At 44.3% G+C, this 19,215-nt stretch overlaps 1 protein-coding gene across 1 annotated transcript; it reads right to left on the bottom strand.

Annotated features, from left to right (window-relative positions):
• Window positions 1-4,631: 4,631 nt before the first annotated feature.
• Window positions 4,632-7,823, bottom strand: LOC127323966 (serine/threonine-protein kinase PEPKR2). The gene is made up of 3 exons (XM_051352084.2): window positions 6,853-7,823; window positions 5,375-5,671; window positions 4,632-5,296 (listed from the first exon to the last, which is right to left on the bottom strand). Exons 1-3 carry the CDS (start codon window positions 7,559-7,561, stop codon window positions 4,974-4,976), a joined length of 1,329 nt encoding a protein of 442 aa, XP_051208044.1. The 5' UTR covers window positions 7,562-7,823; the 3' UTR covers window positions 4,632-4,973.
• Window positions 7,824-19,215: the final 11,392 nt, after the last annotated feature.

Raw genomic sequence — 19,215 nt, 5'->3', positions numbered from 1 at the left:
ATGGTGTGGCAAAATCGGTACTAGTAGAATAGCAAAATCTCTATTAGTGGCATAATTTTAGCAGGCCACTGGTATTTGTTACTAGTGGCGTGCATCGTGGCAAGCCACTGAGAGTGCATGGAGCCCCCATGTGTGGTTTTGGTAATTAATAACAATCCCTATGGACAAATGTTTGCATTGAGTTATATTTGTAGGTGTTGTTCATAGGCAATGCTTGAACCATATGTTGGCTTCAAGATTGCAATAAGAAGCAAATGAAGAAGATCAAGTGTCAAGTATGTCTTGAAGATGAAGATGAAGTGAGCTCTCAAGGTTAACTTCAAGACATCAACGAAATGAAGTGCAAGTTCAAGATGAGCCAACTTTAAGAGATCATATGCTTGAAGCTTGCCATGAAGAAATGAAGTGCAAGTTCAAGATGAGCCAACTCGAAGAGATCATAAGCTTGAAGCTTGCCATGAAGAAATGAAGTGCAAGTTCAAGTTGAGCCATCTCGAATAGATCCTTTGCTTGACTCTTGCCATCCATATGGTGATCATGGATATGTGAAGATGAGCCGAAGAAGAAGCTCTCCCATGGTGGATTATGGGGGAGCAATCCATATGGTGATCATGGATATGTGAAGATGCGTCGAAGAAGAAGCTCTCCCATGGTGGATTATGGGGGAGCAATCCACAAGACTTCGTCAAGCAAGCACAATCAAGAAAGGCGTTCCATCTTGTTGAGGTCAAGATCGTCATCATCGAGCTCAAGTGGAATGCGCAAGTATAAGGTTTTCTCTTGATAGGGTTTCTTTCTCACCGGTCTCATAGTGTAGTTGGAGACCGGTTTATAGTTTAGTTGTCGTACTATCAAGAGGGCTCTCGAGTGAGTAACTCGATCGTATCGTTCGGAGAGAGCTCAAACCTTTGCATCCTTGCATCATCTTTCTTGGTTGTTATTTGGATCTTATCCGTGTGATGTTTTAGAGCTTGTGCTTATTCTCATGACAAGCTCTAGTTCATTGAAAACGGATTTCGCATAGATCACTTGTTGTGTTTTCGAGTTTGGTGATTTTCTCGGTTTCTCATGTTGAGGTGTTGCACCTCTAAATATAATAGAAAATCACCCCCACTAGTTTCCATATTTTCCATGTTGAGGTGTCGAGCTTGTGCTTTTTGTTGGGTAAGCTAGCTCTTGTCCTCCTCTTTCCAACAAAATTGGTTTCACTCGATTCGGAGCTACCAATCTTAAGTTTTGGATTTTACAAGGTAGCAGGTCTATATCGCCAGGCCGGATTTTCCCGGCCGGATATTTGCAAAATATCCGGCCCCTGAAAATCGGCTAAGGACTTTTGGCGAAGTGGCTCAGTGATACCCTGGATAGGGGCCGGATTTTTGGCCGGACTTTTGCCCGGATTTTCCCAGGGCCAGATATTTCAGGGGGGGGCGGATTATCCGGCCCTAACTTACACCGGATAATCCGGCCCTCGATTTGTCCCAACGGCTCGATTTTCTTGGGGGTATAAATACCCCCTTCTTCCTCCTTGGGCTGGTGCTTCTTCTACTCTCTCTCTCCTCCATTGTTGATGTTGAGAAGCTTGCCCTATCTCTCTATCCATCCATGATTATTGCCCCCTTTTGAGGGAAAAGAGAGAGGAGATCTAGATCCACACTTTGACCAAACCAAATCATCTCTTTGTGAGTGAATCTTTGGGATCTAGATCTTGGAGAATTTTGTGTTCTCCTCTTTGTTCTTCCTCTCTTATTCCCCTAATAACTTTTGTAGCTTTGTTGGAATTTGAGAGAGAAGGACTTGAGCATCTTTGTGGTGTTCTTGCCATTGCATTTGGTGCATAGGTTTGAGTTCTCCACGGTGATTCGTGGTGGTGAAAGCAAGAAGGTTGTTACTCTTGGGTTCTTGGAACCCTAGACGGATTCTAGGCCTTTGTGGCTGTTTGTTGGGAGCCTCCAATTAAGTTGTGGATGTGTGCCCCAAGCTTTGTGTAAGGCCCGGTTTCCGCCTCGAAGGAAATCCCTTAGTGGAACCGTGACCTAGGCCTTTGTGGCGAGGGTCACCGGAGAATAAGGTGAGGCGCCTTCGTGGCGTTCGGTGTGTGGTGTGAGTACCACATCTTGGGGTGAGGCCTTTGTGGCGTTGGTGTGCATCGAGTAACCACACCTCAAGGTGAGCCTCTTGTGGCGTTCGGGAGCACTAAGCCACCGCACCTCTCCAACGGAGATTAGCACTCGCAAGAGTGTGAACTTCGGGATAAATCTTCGTCTCCCGCGTGCCTCGGTTATCTCCATACTTGCCTTTTTGGAGCGCTCATGAGTTATGGACAAAGATTCAAGATAAATATGATGTGTCCAATATTATTAAGGATGATTGCATTGCTTTCACTTCCGGCCGTGATGAGTTCTCATCTTCATCCACTCCACCAATGTGTGGCAAGACACAAGGTAATGATATGGTGAGTGGTTGATGGAAATTGCAATGTTGGTATTGAGCTTACTATTGATGATCCTTCATCTATATCTCATTGCAATGGTTCATCTTTGGACTTAAACACATCTAGCACTAGAAATGATTTACATGCTTGTGTTGATAGTCCTTGCATATCATGTGTAAGTTGCGTGAATAAATCTAATGATGATATGCTTGCTTTGCTTTTGTGGCCATGATAAAAATGATTCTATTCCCTCTAGTTGTTGTGTGACTAACAATGTAGAGGAAACCAAATATTCTATTGGTCAAGACAATATCTTGAAAGAAGCTTCAAGTAAATCCTCATCTTTATCTGATGGTTCTCATATATGCCATATGGCCAAGGGTTCCACGGTATCTCCCACCATAGAACCTAATATTTATCGTGATGATAAGGATGAGGATAAGTATGAAGAAGAGGATTGGGTTGTCTCTCTACGCGATAAGGGTAAGAATGTATTCAAGGTTCTTTGCAAAGATAAAATTGCTAGCTCTCATTTCTTTGAAATCTTGACTACCGCTATTGAGAGTCAAAAATGTATTTGGTTGCGTGAGAACACTATTGATAAAATGGGTGCTCTTGAACGTGAGTATGCCAATGATGTAGCATCCCTAAAGGATGAACTTGAAGAAGAACAAACCACCAAGGAAGATCTTGAAGAGACCTTTGCTCTAGAATTATCTAGAGAAAAGGAAAACCATGATAGAGCTCTTGAGGTGTCAAATGAGCTAAAGCTAAAAAATGATAAGCTTGTGTTTGTTAATGCTAAACTCCTTGAGGATTTTGAGCAACTCAAAAAGGGCTCAAGGATCATTGAGAATGCGCTCACCAAACTCACCAAGTCGCATGAGCAACTTAAAGCTTCTTATCTAAAAGAGCATACGAACTTGTCTTCTCCTATTGTTATTAATAATGATGCTTGTGCTACTAACTCTACTTCTTGTGAAGCATCTATCTTGAAGGGGAATGTTGAGCTAAGGGCTCAACTTGAATTGCTAACTAGCAATTATGGGAAATTGGAAGAAAATCATGGAAAGCTTTCTAGCTCCCATGAGGATCTTCTAGCTTCTCATGATAGGCTAAAGTTAGCTCATGAGGCTATCATATCAAAGACAACACCTTGTGAGCCTCATGTGCATACTAGCACTACTACTCAAAATGCTATATTGCCATGTGCTAGTCCTAGTAATTCATCCACTCATAGTATTGCTAAATCTTGTGATGAATTATCTTCCTTGCCTTGTTGCTCTAACAATGAAGGTTCTACTTTCTCTAGTACTTGTGTTGTTACTAACCATGTAGAGGAAATTAAAAAGCTCAAGGCCCAAGTAACTTCTTTGAAGAATGACTGAACGGAAATGCAAACTTGACACGATGTTGAGTGTGCAACAATCCCCCAATGATAAGATTGGACTTGGATTCAAATCCAACAACAAGAACAAGTCCAAACAACAAGAATAAGAAGGGCCAAGTACAAATCAAAGACCCGGCAAAGATTGTTTGCTTCAAGTGCAATATTAAAGGGCACCATGTTAGATCTTGCCCTTTGAAGAAGAAGCAGCGGCCTCAAGCTCAAACTCATATTCAACCTCAAGTTGAAGAAATGCTACTTCCCAAAAAGAAACAAACCAGTTCTCCCATTGTGGAGAAATCTAGTGAGAAGGAGAAGAAAAGAACTTGCTACATATGCCGTGAGAAGGACCATGATTATCCAACAACAGCAGCAACGGGCCTCCAACATATAACTTCACGATACTGTTCGGACATTAGATTTGTTTACCCCCTCGAAAAAAAAATAGACATTAGATTTGTGTTGTCTAAAAAAAAGGCATTAGATTGTGTAAATACCACCAAGTTTTTCGTAGATTTGTGTATGTATCGCTTAGCTCTGGCAATTTTTCCAGAGAGTAGTGGACTGAACCAGGTTCGAGCCTGTTCGTGAGAGACGCAACCAGCTAAAAAAAGGCATGGACGCAACACAAAGCATTGGTCAACTGTCGAACTTCTGACGTTGACTGAGATGCCAGCAGTTGGAAAGTAAACTTACACAAATATGAGGGAAATTAAGCTCCAAGTCTAATAAAGAAAGTCCGGACCTACTAGGTGATATACTACCTGGTAAGAAACTCGAAAACTCAAAAAATGATAACGGAGAACAAGAAACTACAACAGGGTGCACCTTGACTTTGGCAACCCACTCATGGTATATATTCTCATTTGATATGCTCCCTAGTTTCTCGAGAAAAAAAAATGATAAAGCTCCCTGCCTACAAAAATGATGCTATATTTACAAAATTCACAACATCAGCAAGTTTGCAAGATCTGGCAGATGAGCAAACACTCAGACTCGGCTGAAGGAGCTATAGGGCGCGAAGAACTACATCAGATCAAGCTTGGTTGAGGAACTCACAGTATGCCTTTCTATCCTTCTAATCAAATTTTAGAATTCAAAAGAAAGCGGCTAGATATCAGAGGCTATATACATGTGTCGGTTCAAGAAAAGGACTCAGAAACCCGTGCACGGATTTGCCTTCAAGCTAAAAGAACACTCCTGCTGGGTAGGAATTGTTGGGGTGCAGACCCGACCCCTTTTGGGTTCTGATATTCTAACCTGTGTTATTGCTGCAGTCAGTGCATCGACTATACCACATTCATCTGCCCGCTCATCAGAGTCGTCACTTGTTGAAGATTCTGTGGATGAACACTGCCAATCTGACAGAACTCTCTCGTTGTGAATCCTGGGTGTCAACGTAGGTTTGTTATCATGCCACAGAGCAGAAAATTCAGCGCTCAAAGGACATTCAGTGTGTGTTAGAATCCAAGGATGCCCTGTATTCATAGCATTGAAGTTCAGAAGGGTAACAAAAAGAATACAACTATATGTAAAAGAAAGATGATTGAACTTACTAAGAACTTCATCGGCGTCTAATCTTGATGAGACATCTCGGTTAAGCATTCGGCAAACAAGATCACGTGCAAGAACAGATACTGATTCCCATTTATCACTGTGGAAATCAATTTCGCCTGTTTTTATAGCCTCAAAGACAGCTTCCACAGAGCCCCCTTGGAATGGAAGACTGGCAATCAGTAGAACATGTAGAAGCACCCCAGCAGCCCATACATCTACTTTCTCCGAGTAATTGCCTTCTAGAACTTCAGGTGCTACATATGCTGGGCTCCCTGCGACACCAGACAGTTTCTGACCTGCTCAAAGTGGAGTCAACGCATTAGAGTAGAAACTGAAGTCCGCAAATAACCTAATAAAAGATCATATGTTTTGGCATGTTCATTTTATAGAGTAAAAAGTAATCATTACTATCAGATGAATGAACTGCATTTCCACATTACAGCACGGAAGGCAAACATACACACTTCAGTGTGCTCAAATCAACTAAAATCTCATTTGCCAACCGAAATCAACTAACACAATCACTTACCTAGTTTCATAAATAAATCTCTGTAAAACAAGCATGAAAGTTTCATAGTTATCTAAATCAATATCACAATAAACCTGCTGTTGTGAAGATGATTCAACACATTTCACCACTTCCTGGCAAAGGAATGATTTCCAGCCTGAAAATTACCAATGCACTGAATAGCTATTTTTTGGCGGATGGACTGGCTACAGGTAAGCTTTTGAAGTGCAGACGGCTACCTCAATGCCAAAGGATGGATCTAGCGATAACCATGAACTGACTATCTCATCATTATGTTGTGACTCTACGACAACTGACAACAGATTCCATGGAAATAACAACTAGCATCGGATACTCCCCAAACCCAAACTCGAATCCAAATATGAAATAGGACCAGGCTTCAACTCTCTTGACAGACCTATGAAAACAACATGATAGTCAATGAATACATGACTCAAGGCTTAAGAAATAAACTTGCATTCTTCACATGCCCTGCTTATATGTTCCAAATGCTAGCAGTGCCCAGAAAACGTAGATGCAATTATTCGTCAGAGAGTTTCGAACTTCTTCAGAATATCCTCCTTTAATCCTGTTGTGTCTACAACCTTACGTCTATAAAGGCAGAGATTAAATATTCAAGGCAAACAATTATTTCCCTCTCCAAGTCTCCAAGTTCAGAACTTCACAGTGAAATAGAAATATTTATGAGACAGCATATATTTTTAGGCAAATTTATGACACTATATTATACACCTCTGAAATTCTAATTATGTCAATCACTAACATCAACCGCGGAATGCCAAAGCCCAAAAATCTTTCTTTCATACGACGAAAACATATAACACGGACGAATTGTGTCCCCAACATACATTTCGCCTAAAACTCATCTACCAAATGATCGATGCATGTGAACTTTCCAAGAAATCGGAACAAAAACATTAGCAATCATTTATGATGGTCAGTCATTACCATCAGTGATCCTCACGGCCAGTCCAAAATCAGCAAGCTTCAACCTCCCGGCATTGCTGAGCAGAACATTATCAGGCTTGATGTCCCTATGCACAACCCCCATTTCATGGCAGTACTTGACGACGTCCATGAGCTCCCGGATCACATGGGCGGCGCGGCGCTCGGAAAGCCTCCCCTCCCTCCTGACCTCGTCGAGGAGCCGTCCGCCGCGGCAGAGCTCCATGACGAGGTAGAACCTGTCGGAGTCCTCGAAGACGGCCCTGAGCGTGACGACGCCCGGGTGGCCGGAGAGGTGCTGCATGATCTCCACCTCTCGGTGGGCCGTCTCCCCGCCGTTCTTGGGCAGCGCCTTGCACGCGAACACCTCGCCGCCGCGGTTCTTGGCCCGGCAGAGCCTGACGGACCCGAACTTGCCCTGCCCGATCTCCTCGCCGAGGTCGTACTCGCTCCCCAGCCGCTTCCGCCGCCCCATCCGCGTGGCCGCGTCGATGCACCCCACCTTCCGCTTGACCCCGCGCCCGGCGCCCTCCGCCGCCGCCCCGCCGCCGCTCGCCGGCGGCGCGGTCCTCACGACGCCGGACGCGTCGGCGCCGCAGCGATTCGGCTCCGACCCGCGGCAGGCACGCTTGCGCGAGGCCGCGTCCTGGAGCGACCTGCCGGCGGGGCAAGCGGGGGGCGCGCCCTTGCGCTTCCGCGGCACCGGCTCCATCCGGATTGCGTCGGCCGCGATCTCGCACCGCCGGGGGTAGCACGAGGTGGGCGGATCGGGATGCGGACGGTGTGTGGCCCGAGAGCACGTGCCGGCAGGCTGCGGGACTGTGGTTTGGTGGCGGGGCTTCGCCGGAGATGTGGCGTCGAGAGGAAGCAAACGAGAAAGGCTTTGGGCGCGTGGTCGTATTGTACGGCGCAGCTCACGCCGCCGGCGGTCGGCGGTGTATGTGTCGCGCGGGGAAGTTACGCTATGTTTTCTTTTTCTTTTATCCCTTTTCTTTTTGTGAGGAAAAGAAGACCATTATTTCGGCCTGGTTTTGGTGTCCTGGGCCTTTCGCCCAGCCCATTCGAGGTCATAGCTCAATATCTCCGTGGGCTATTCTCAAAAAAAAAAAACAAATCTCCGTGGGCCATTTCCGGTGCATTGAGCTGTTGCGGCTGGGTTTGTGGTTCCCGTTTCTAGCGGGCTTGTGCTTGAGAAAAAAAACAATTGTGGAGATAAAGAGAATTATTTTTGGTCCCAAAGCATTATGAAAATGCCGACTTTTTTCATGGCGGGTATATGTTCGCCAAGTGTTGCATTCTTCTTTCTCCTGGACCTGTGCTTATCTGCGAGGGAGAACCTTGAACTCCTAGGTTTTGCCGTTGGAGGTACAACTAGGCTTGGCGCTCAGATTTAACCTAAATTTTGGACGGAGTCATTTGAGTAATACAAAAATAAGTTAATCACGAATTGCGTGATACAACACAATGAACAAAAGATCACATCACCACATCTTCATATTTCCATTGTTCTTGTGCTCGATGTGGAAGAAAACTGACACGGTTATTGAGGAGCCGAGCCGGCCTCTCCTGTAATGAGACAATCAAGTATTTTGCGGTGTGAAATTACACTTGTTTTAAGTAACGTGGTTGCATTATTGTCGTGAGATTTGTGTGACATACTGATGTTATAGTACCTGTAAAACCAAAATGCTATTGTAGTATTTTAATTATGTTTTTCATGTTGAGATGCTAATGCATATAGTGAGTAGCTTCATGGATACCCGGGTACCCGGCGCGTATGTTTGGATATGGGTCCACATCTATGCCGGCGCGGCGGGCATGGATACTGGTCTATACCCATGTCTGTGGATGCATTCGTGCCCAGGCCACAAACAGGATGACGGTCGTGGCTACTAAGGGCAACGAAAAACTTGGCTTTGCCTCTGAGACTTTTTACGGTAGGGATAGACAATTACTGACCGTTTAAACAAGCTAATCAAATGGTTCAGATTTACCGATACTTGTCAATTAAGGCAGTAGTATTTTCTCAGCAAAGGGCAAAATCGGCAGATGAAAAACAAAATCCGGCAAGGCAGCAATTTGGACTTGCTAGCTTCCGTATATATGGACCTTCCGTATGCTAGTTTCTTTAATCTGTCAAAATAACTTTCCTGTTTTAATTTTACTTACACTTTACAAAAATAAATGGATGCATGCATAACTAGCAAATCTGAGCAGCACCGATACGAATTCCCAGGGAAAAGAAAAAGATTTATAGATTTCATTAGAGCAACTTCAACATGGGCTGCAAAATACGGTGCGCTAAACGTGTTTTGCACCGCCTGTATTGCTCTTTTAGCTAAATTTCGCAGTGCTGCAAAGTGCGTTCACCAGGCGCGCTAAAATATAGCGCTAAAACACTTTTTTTGTACTCAAACAATGTCAAATATAGATCAAATAAATTAGAAAAAATAGACGCAAAATAAACTTCATATTAACACAGATAAGATACCACAATTCGGAATACAACGAAACACACAAACTAGTAACTACTAATCTGAAAGTCGAAATCCGAGTCATCCTCCCTCGAGGAATCCAACGGTGATGACGAGAACTGGTCGAGCCAACGATCGTCATTGTCGTCAATCAACTGCGGGCCGGCAATCTATGCCTCGGTGAATGCCCAACAACGCGCCTTGTCGGCCCTCCTCGCCGCGCTATCCGCCTTACACTGCTCCTTCCTCCACGCGTAGAAGGCGACCTTGGCGGGGACGTCCTCCGGGAAGCTGGATTTCCACTCTGCCGTCACACACTCTTTTCCTCGGAGTGGTAGAGGCGTCGGAGACGCGTGCAGTGGCGATGCTTCTCCTCGTTGGTGACGAGGTGCGGCGGCAGCGCGAGCATCTCTGCGCCTACTCACGCGTTTGCACATCGTCGAAGTTCATCTCTCGGTGCAGACATCCGAGACACCACGCCGCCGCGTCGAACGTGCGCGGCGCTTCGTGCGTGGTCTCGAAGGTGCCAAGGAAAATGCGGTCGATGCTAGCGCAAATCTCGGAGGTAGCTGCCACAGGTACACGCGCACCGTGGAAGCCGGATGAGTTCGAGCGGCGTGGCGCCATCTTGAAGCGGGGCACTGGACGGGCGGCGAGAAGGCAAGCGATGGGTAAAAGGAAGAGGGAGAGGGTGGAACTTACAGCGGGGGTTGGTGTGTGCGTGCCCACTTTTTAACCCGCGCGAGCTGGCGTGGTAAATTTACCGCGCGTGGCAAAAGTTTTCCCGTGTTCTCTATTTTCGCGCGTTTGCTGTAGCGTGTCGACCGTCCGCTCTAAATTAACTGATGTTGTAGATAAAAATATAATATCTACAATACCAAATTAATATCACTCAGCTAAATATATTTTAATAATATACTTGTATCATGTTATAGATATATTTTTATTTAATCACACACTTTTTAAATTTTGACTTCTAGCTAAACTTATCTACTTATTTTCCCGGGCGCTGGTTCACAAGTTCAAGTGCACAGGTACATTCACCCCTTATTATGATTTTAACTTCCATTCTGTGGGCTACAAGATAGTAGGTCTACACTTTGGTGGTCCGGGCTCATGATTACCAGAGTTGTAGTTAAATAGCGTCCAGATTTTGGGGAAGAAAACATAAATACCAAAATATTAGTTACCCAAAATACCATGGCTGAATACTACTAGCTCAGGTGACTAGTAAATTGCACAGTAAAACAGCCCTTGCCTCTACGTTTGTTAGATCATCAATCAGGGCATTGTAGTTGGTTCATTTGAGCAAGTTTATCCTGCTAGCTATATTGTTGCACAATATTATCTTTGATGGATGGTTCTTGAAAGAATATGCTGTCCTCTCGTTGTTTGGTTTGATTCGCCAGAGGTGGACGGTAACAACCTCTTTTGTTGATCCTCAGATTCATGGTGTGAACTATTCAAATTTGAGCTTGGTTAACTACAGATTTTTGGGTATCCACAGACCACAGATGAACTCTCTCCCCAATCCAAGTGCATACGCCAGACACATCGTCGAGGGATATCCAAGTGGTATTGAGCATATTGGCTATTGGAGAATTTTCTCTTGAATGATGCCCTTGGAGATCAATTGCAAATGCGATGATGTATCTTGGAATCCAAGCTCCGTCGATGGATAAGGGCCTATTTGGTAGGCTCGGACGATTTCTTTCATGACTGCGCCAGTGAGATGGGAGTGACTGCGTATTGAGAATGGGCAATGGGCCAGAAAACGCCACTCGTTTGGCAACCTGTGCAGAATTTTTTAGCCCAGCAGAAACGAAGGACTCAGTCTGTTTGGTTTCATACGTGCCCAGCTTTGGCCTCACCACTTATCCACATGGTGACGTTACCTCTCACCTCCTCACCTATCACAAAGCTTGATGCCGTTGTCACGAAGTCTGGCATCACGCCGGTGCGCTGAAAGACCACCATGCCACTCTCGCCGACGATGGCCAAGGCGGCGTGCGCAAGACTGGGCTGAATATGATAGGCAAAATTTTTGGTGTAGTACAACAAGAACGTCGCCACCATGACACCGCCACTGCCTACACCTACACGGTTGCCGCCATGAATTACTGCCTATCACATACCATAACCATCACCACCATGACACCGCCGGTCACACCCGTCACATGCATCACCACGTCAACGAACACCATCATGACACTGTCGTTCACGCCCGTCAGAAGCATTACAATGTCGTCGATGACGTCACCAAACACCACCATGACACCGTGATACGTCTCCGACGTATCGATAATTTCTTATGTTCCATGCCACATTATTGATGTTATCTACATGTTTTATGCACACTTTATGTCATATTCGTGCATTTTCTGGAACTAACCTATTAACAAGATGCCGAAGTGTCGATTCTTTGTTTCTGCTTTTTGGTTTCAGAAATCCTAGTAAGGAAATATTCTCGGAATTGGACGAAATCAAAGCCCGGGGGCCTATTTTCTCACGAAGCTTCCGGAAGTCCGAAGGAGAGACGAAGAGGGGCCACGGAGGGGCCACACTATAGGCGGCGCGGCCCCTTGGCCGCGCGCCGGCCTGTGGTGTGGGACCCCGTGCCGCCTCTTGACCTGCCCTTTCGCCTATAAAAAGTCTCCGTGACGAAAACCCCGATCTGAGAACCACGATACGGAAAACCTTCCAGAGACGCCGCCGCCGCCGATCCCATCTCGGGGGATCCAGGAGATCGCCTCCGGCACCCTGCCGGAGAGGGGAATCATCTCCCGGAGGACTCTACGCCGCCATGGTCGCCTCCGGTGTGATGTGTGAGTAGTCTACCCCTGGACTATGGGTCCATAGCAGTAGCTAGATGGTTGTCTTCTCCCCATTGTGCTATCATTGTCGGATCTTGTGAGCTGCCTAACATGATCAAGATCATCTATCTGTAATTCTATATGTTGCGTTTGTTGGGATCCGATGAATAGAGAATACTTGTTATGTTGATTATCAAAGCTATGCTTATGTGTTGTTTATGATCTTGCATGCTCTCCGTTATTAGTAGATGCTCTGGCCAAGTTGATGCTAGTAACTCCAAGAGGGAGTATTTATGCTCGATAGTGGGTTCATTCCTCTTTGAATCTGGAGGAGTGACAAGAACCACTAAGGTTATGGATGTGCTGTTGCCACTAGGGATAAAACATTAGTGCTATGTTCAAGGATGTAGTCACTAGTTACATTACGCGCAATACTTAATGCAATTGTCTGTTGTTAGCAACTTAATACTGGAGGGGGTTCGGATGATAACCTGAAGGTGGACTTTTTAGGCATAGATGCAGTTGGATGACGGTCTATGTACTTTGTCGTAATGCCCAATTAAATCTCACTATACTCATCATGATATGTATGTGCATGGTCATGCTCTCTTTATTTGTCAATTGCCCAAGCGTAATTTGTTCACCCAACATCTTGTTCGTCTTATGGGAGAGACACCTCTAGTGAACTGTGGACCCCGGTCCAATTCTCTTTACTGAAATACAATCTACTGCAATACTGTTCTACTGTTTTCTGCAAACAATCATCTTCCACACAATACGGTTAATCCTTTGTTACAGCAAGCCGGTGAGATTGACAACCTCACTGTTTCGTTGGGGCAAAGTACTTTGGTTGTGTTGTGCAGGTTCCACGTTGGCGCCGGAATCTCTGGTGTTGCGCCGCACTACATCCCGCCGCCATCAACCTTCAACGTGCTTCTTGGCTCCTCCTGGTTCGATAAACCTTGGTTTCTTTCTGAGGGAAAACTTGCTGCTGTGCGCATCATACCTTCCTCTTGGGGTTGCCCAACGAACGTGTGAAATACACGCCATCAAGCATATTTTCTGGCGCCGTTGCCGGGGAGATCAAGACACGCTGCAAGGGGAGTCTCCACTTCTCAATCTCTTTACTTTGTTTTTGTCTTGCTTAGTTTTATTTACTACTTTGTTTGCTGCACTAAATCAAAATACAAAAAAATTAGTTGTTAGTTTTACTTTACTTGTTATCTTGTTTGCTATATCAAAAACACAAAAAAAAATTAGTTTACTTGCATTTACTTTATCTAGTTTGCTTTATTTACTGCTACTAAAATGAGTAATCATGAAGTTGAAGTTCGCACGTTTAAGCAACGAGGGGGAGAATGTTTGAGAGATGCTTGGTATAGAATTAGCGATGCTCATAATAGATGCACTAAGAAGCACTCCACCATTATTTTACTCAGGAATTTTTATGTTGGTATATCTAGCTGGAATAGATATGTTCTTGATAGTCTCGCAAAAGGTGACTTCCTAAGTACTCCTGCATTAGAAGCTAGTTGCATTATTGAGAGCTTATTTGGAATACCCCCTGTTGATAAAGTTAAAACTGAAATCTCTCTTGAAGATGTTATGAAAAAATTGGAAACCATAGAAAAAAAATTTCCAAGTATTGAAGCTAAATTGGAAATATTACTTGATAAAACTGATGAACTTGATAAATCCTTAGGAGGAATTGATGAAAGAATTAGTGTCCTAGGAACTAATGCTGACCATGATGATCAAATCAATAGGATTGATGAACTTGAAAAAGCTATGGGAACCTTGGGTTCAACATTTTCTTCTCTTAAATATAAGGAGAAAGCTTATGTGGGTAAGGAGCAAAAGTTTATGTATGTCTCTAAAATGCCTAGACCAAAGAAGTATTATTATAGACCTAAAATTGACAAAGCTCTTAGTACCACTATGGATGGGGGAGCTCATGATAACGATGCACCATCTCTTGATAATACTTGATACACACTTTCTGCGCCTAGCTGAAAGGCGTTAAAGAAAAGCGCTTATGGGAGACAACCCATGTTTTTACCTACAGTACTTTGTTTTTATTTTGTGTCTTGGAAGTTGTTTACTACTGTAGCAACCTCTCCTTATCTTAGTTTTGTGTTTTGTTGTGCCAAGTTAAGCCGTTGATAGAAAAGTAAGTACTAGATTTGGATTACTGCACAGTTCCAGATTTCTTTGCTGTCACGAATCTGGGTCCACCTCCCTGTAGGTAACTCAGAAAATTAAGCCAATTTACGTGCATGATCCTCAGATATGTACGCAACTTTCATTCAATTTGAGAATTTTCATTTGAGCAAGTCTGGTGCCATTTTAAAATTCGTCAATACGAACTGTTCTGTTTTGACAGATTCTGCCTTTTATTTCGCATTGCCTCTTTCGCTAAGTTGGATGAATTTCTTTGATCCACTAATGTCCAGTAGCATTATGCAATGTCCAGAAGTGTTAAGAATGATTGTGTCACCTCTGAATATGTCAATTTATAATGTGCACTAACCCTCTAATGAGTTGTTTCGAGTTTGGTGTGGAGGAAGTTTTCAAGGATCAAGAGAGGAGTATGATGCAACATGATCAAGGAGAGTGAAAGCTCTAAGCTTGGGGATGCACCCGGTGGTTCACCCCTGCATATATCAAGAAGACTCAAGCGTCTAAGCTTGGGGATGCCCAAGGCATCCCCTTCTTCATCGACAACATTATCAGGTTCCTCCCCTGAAACTATATTTTTATTCCATCACATCTTATGTGCTTTTTCTTGGAGCGTCGGTTTGTTTTTGTTTTTTGTTTTGTTTGAATAAAATGGATCCTAGCATTCACTTTATGGGAGAGAGACACGCTCCGCTGTAGCATATGGACAAGTATGTCCTTGGTTTCTACTCATAGTATTCATGGCGAAGTTTCTCCTTCGTTAAATTGTTATATGGTTGGAATTGGAAAATGATACATGTAGTAATTGCTATAAATGTCTTGGGTAATGTGATACTTGGCAATTGTTGTGCTCATGTTTAAGCTCTTGCATCATATGCTTTGCACCCATTAATGAAGAAATACATAGAGCATGCTAAAATTTGGTTTGCATATTTGGTTTCTCTAAGGTCTAGATAATTTCTAGTATTGAGTTTGAACAACAAGGAAGACGGTGTAGATTCTTATAATGTTTTCAATATGTCTTTTATGTGAGTTTTGCTGCACCGGTTCATCCTTGTGTTTGTTTCAAATAAGCCTTGCTAGCCTAAACCTTGTATCGAGAGGGAATACTTCTCATGCATCCAAAATACTTGAGACAACCACTATGCCATTTGTGTCCACCATACCTACCTATACTACATGGTATTTTCCGCCATTCCAAAGTAAATTGCTTGAGTGCTACCTTTAAACAATTCAAAATTTATCACCTCTGATTTGTGTCAATGTTTTATAGCTCATGAGGAAGTATGTGGTGTTTATCTTTCAATCTTGTTGGGCAACTTTCATCAATGGACTAGTGGCTTCATCCGCTTATCCAATAATTTTGCAAAAAGAGCTGGCAATGGGATTCCCAGTCCCAAATTAATTAACAAAAATAGACACTCCTCCATGGTATGTGATTGTTGGACGGCACCGAAGGATTCGGTTAGCCATGGCTTGTGTAAGCAAAGGTTGGGAGGAGTGTCATCATAATAAAACTAAAATAAAAAGGCACTCCTTCATGGTATGAGATTGTTGGCACCGAGGATTCGGTTAGCCATGGTTTGTGAAAGAAAGGTTGGAAGGAGTGCCACCCAAAATAAAATAAAATGGGAGCCGCTCTTCGAAGGTTTGTCTGGCAAGGGGGTTAGAGTACCCGCTACCATTCGTTGACAACGACATACACCTCTCAAAACTTTATTTTTATGCTTTCTTTATGTTTTCAAAATCAAAGCTCTAGCACAAATATAGCAATCGATGCTTTTCCTCTATGGAGGACCATTCTTTTACTTTCAATGTTGAGTCAGTTCACCTATTTCTCTCCACCTCAAGAAGCAAACACTTGTGTGAACTATGCATTGATTCCTACATACTTGCTTATTGCACTTATTATATTACTCTATGTTGACAATATCCATGAGATATACATGTTACAAGTTGAAAGCAACCGCTGAAACTTAATCTTCTTTTGTGTTGCTTCAATACCTTTACTTTGAATTATTGCTTTATGAGTTAACTCTTATGCAAGACTTATTGATGCTTGTCTTGAAGTGCTATTCATGAAAAGTCTTTGCTTTATGATTCACTTGTTTACTCATGTCATATACATTGTTTTGATCATTGCATTCACTACATATGCTTTACAAATAGTATGATCAAGATTATGATGGCATGTCACTCCGAAATTATCTCGTGTTATCGTTTTACCTCGCTGGGACGAGCAGAACTAAGCTTGGGGATGCTGATACGTCTCCGACGTATCGATAATTTCTTATGTTCCATGCCACATTATTGATGTTATCTACATGTTTTATGCACACTTTATGTCATATTCGTGCATTTTCGGAACTAACCTATTAACAAGATGCCGAAGTGCCGATTCTTTGTTTTCTGCTGTTTTTGGTTTCAGAAATCCTAGTACGGAAATATTCTCGGAATTGGACGAAATCAAAGCCCAGGGGCCTATTTTCTCACGAAGCTTCCGGAAGTCCGAAGGAGAGACGAAGAGGGGCCACGGAGGGGCCACACTATAGGCGGCGCGGCCCCCCCTTGGCCGCGCCGGCACGTGGTGTGGGACCCCCGTGCCGCCTCTTGACCTGCCCTTTCGCCTATAAAAAGTCTCCGTGACGAAACCCCGATCTGAGAACCACGATACGGAAAACCTTCCGCAGACGCCGCCGCCGCCGATCCCATCTCGGGGGATCCAGAGATCGCCTCCGGCACCCCGCCGGAGAGGGGAATCATCTCCCGGAGGACTCTACGCCGCCATGGTCGCCTCCGGTGTGATGTGTGAGTAGTCTACCCCTGGACTATGGGTCCATAGCAGTAGCTAGATGGTTGTCTTCTCCCCATTGTGCTATCATTGTCGGATCTTGTGAGCTGCCTAACATGATCAAGATCATCTATCTGTAATTCTATATGTTGCGTTTGTTGGGATCCGATGAATAGAGAATACTTGTTATGTTGATTATCAAAGCTATGCTTATGTGTTGTTTATGATCTTGCATGCTCTCCGTTATTAGTAGATGCTCTGGCCAAGTTGATGCTAGTAACTCCAAGAGGGAGTATTTATGCTCGATAGTGGGTTCATGCCTCTGTGAATCTGGAGGAGTGACAAGAACCACTAAGGTTATGGATGTGCTGTTGCCACTAGGGATAAAACATTAGTGCTATGTTCAAGGATGTAGTCACTAGTTACATTATGCGCAATACTTAATGCAATTGTCTGTTGTTAGCAACTTAATACTGGAGGGGGTTCGGATGATAACCTGAAGGTGGACTTTTTAGGCATAGATGCAGTTGGATGACGGTCTATGTACTTTGTCGTAATGCCCAATTAAATCTCACTATACTCATCATGATATGTATGTGCATGGTCATGCTCTCTTTATTTGTCAATTGCCCAACTGTAATTTGTTCACCCAACATGCTGTTCGTCTTATGGGAGAGACACCTCTAGTGAACTGTGGACCCCGGTCCAATTCTCTTTACTGAAATACAATCTCTTGCCAATCTTTGTTCTCTTGTTTTTCTGCAAACAATCATCTTCCACACAATACGGTTAATCCTTTGTTACAGCAAGCCGGTGAGATTGACAACCTCACTGTTTCGTTGGGGCAAAGTACTTTGGTTGTGTTGTGCAGGTTTCACGTTGGCGCCGGAATCTCTGGTGTTGCGCCGCACTACATCCCGCCGCCATCAACCTTCAACGTGCTTCTTGGCTCCTCCTGGTTCGATAAACCTTGGTTTCTTTCTGAGGGAAAACTTGCTGCTGTGCGCATCATACCTTCCTCTTGGGGTTGCCCAACGAACGTGTGAAATACACGCCATCACACCGCCGGTCACGCCGGTCACAGGCATCACCACGCCACCGAACATGAAGACGAACACCACCATGACACCACCGTTCATGCCCGTCACCAGCATCACCATGTCGCCGAGTATGAAGCTGAATACCGCCAGTCACGCTGGTCATAAGCATCACCACGTCGCTGACCACGAAGACGAAGATCACCATGCCTACTAGCGAGTCATTTATCTTTCCGTGTATGTACACCGAAACAAAAACCTGTCAACATGAAAGTCATGCAGAATGGTGAGGTGAACCTACTCCTCAAATGAAATTTCAAACCCTGGAGCGTGTGCGACGAATTTGGCGAAATTCACTTAAAACTTCATACACAAAATTGACGATTCACGGCTGACGAAACTCGAAACCGGTTGTGGGAATTATTTTGTATCATCGACACGCATCTTTTTTATGTACAGCTTATTTTAATTCGGAGTATGGTTGTGTTGATTTGAATATCGAGCCGAGTAGGAAAAGGAACGGGTCTATCCTGAAGGAACTGCCGATTTAGACGTTCCTCTAGATGAAAGCAAAACACTGCTTTAAGAACCGTGCAATACAAACCAGCCAAACAAACATACCGTTTTGTTTTTCCACCCATATAAAAAAGACCCACACGCCCTACCGCGCCCTAAGCAATCGATGGACTCGAGCAACCAGCATAGTGGCTTTTCCAACGGTGCACCGTTCACAGGAGGATGGGGTCGGCGTGCATGATGCGATCGATCAAAGAATACAGCACCGCGAGAGCAACACGCGTTCCTTGGACCTGTGACTTTGTTGGCCACACCGTCGCCATCGGCGCGCCAGGTTACGTGAAAACCTTTTCCATTTCCGCAAGTGCATCACCCCACTTACGTACGCATTGGGCACATGCATACGTCCCCAGCTCCTATGATCGGCAAAGCCATCCTACCATCTTCAGCATGTGGTTGTGGATCTTAAGTTGTGCCCACCTCTCACGGAGTCACTCAGTCAGCAAATCAGTCACACCTCTCCCTCTCTCTCACTGTCACACAGTCAGTCAGTCACG

This window comes from Lolium perenne, chromosome 7 (genome assembly GCF_019359855.2).
Source record: "Lolium perenne isolate Kyuss_39 chromosome 7, Kyuss_2.0, whole genome shotgun sequence".
In the NCBI taxonomy this organism is placed as follows: domain Eukaryota; kingdom Viridiplantae; phylum Streptophyta; class Magnoliopsida; order Poales; family Poaceae; genus Lolium; species Lolium perenne.
The sequence above is the reverse complement of the archived record's forward strand: the minus strand, read 5'-3'. Positions and strand labels throughout refer to the sequence as shown.

Coding starts and splice junctions, on each gene's coding strand:
- LOC127323966 (XM_051352084.2), bottom strand. CDS start 7,561: ATGGAGCCGGTGCCGCGGAAGCGCAAGGGCGCGCCCCCCGCTTGCCCC. Junction 5,672..6,852: donor GGCCGTGAGGATCACTGATG/GTAATGACTGAC, acceptor CACTTTGAGCAG/GTCAGAAACTGTCTGGTGTC. Junction 5,297..5,374: donor AGACGCCGATGAAGTTCTTA/GTAAGTTCAATC, acceptor CTATGAATACAG/GGCATCCTTGGATTCTAACA.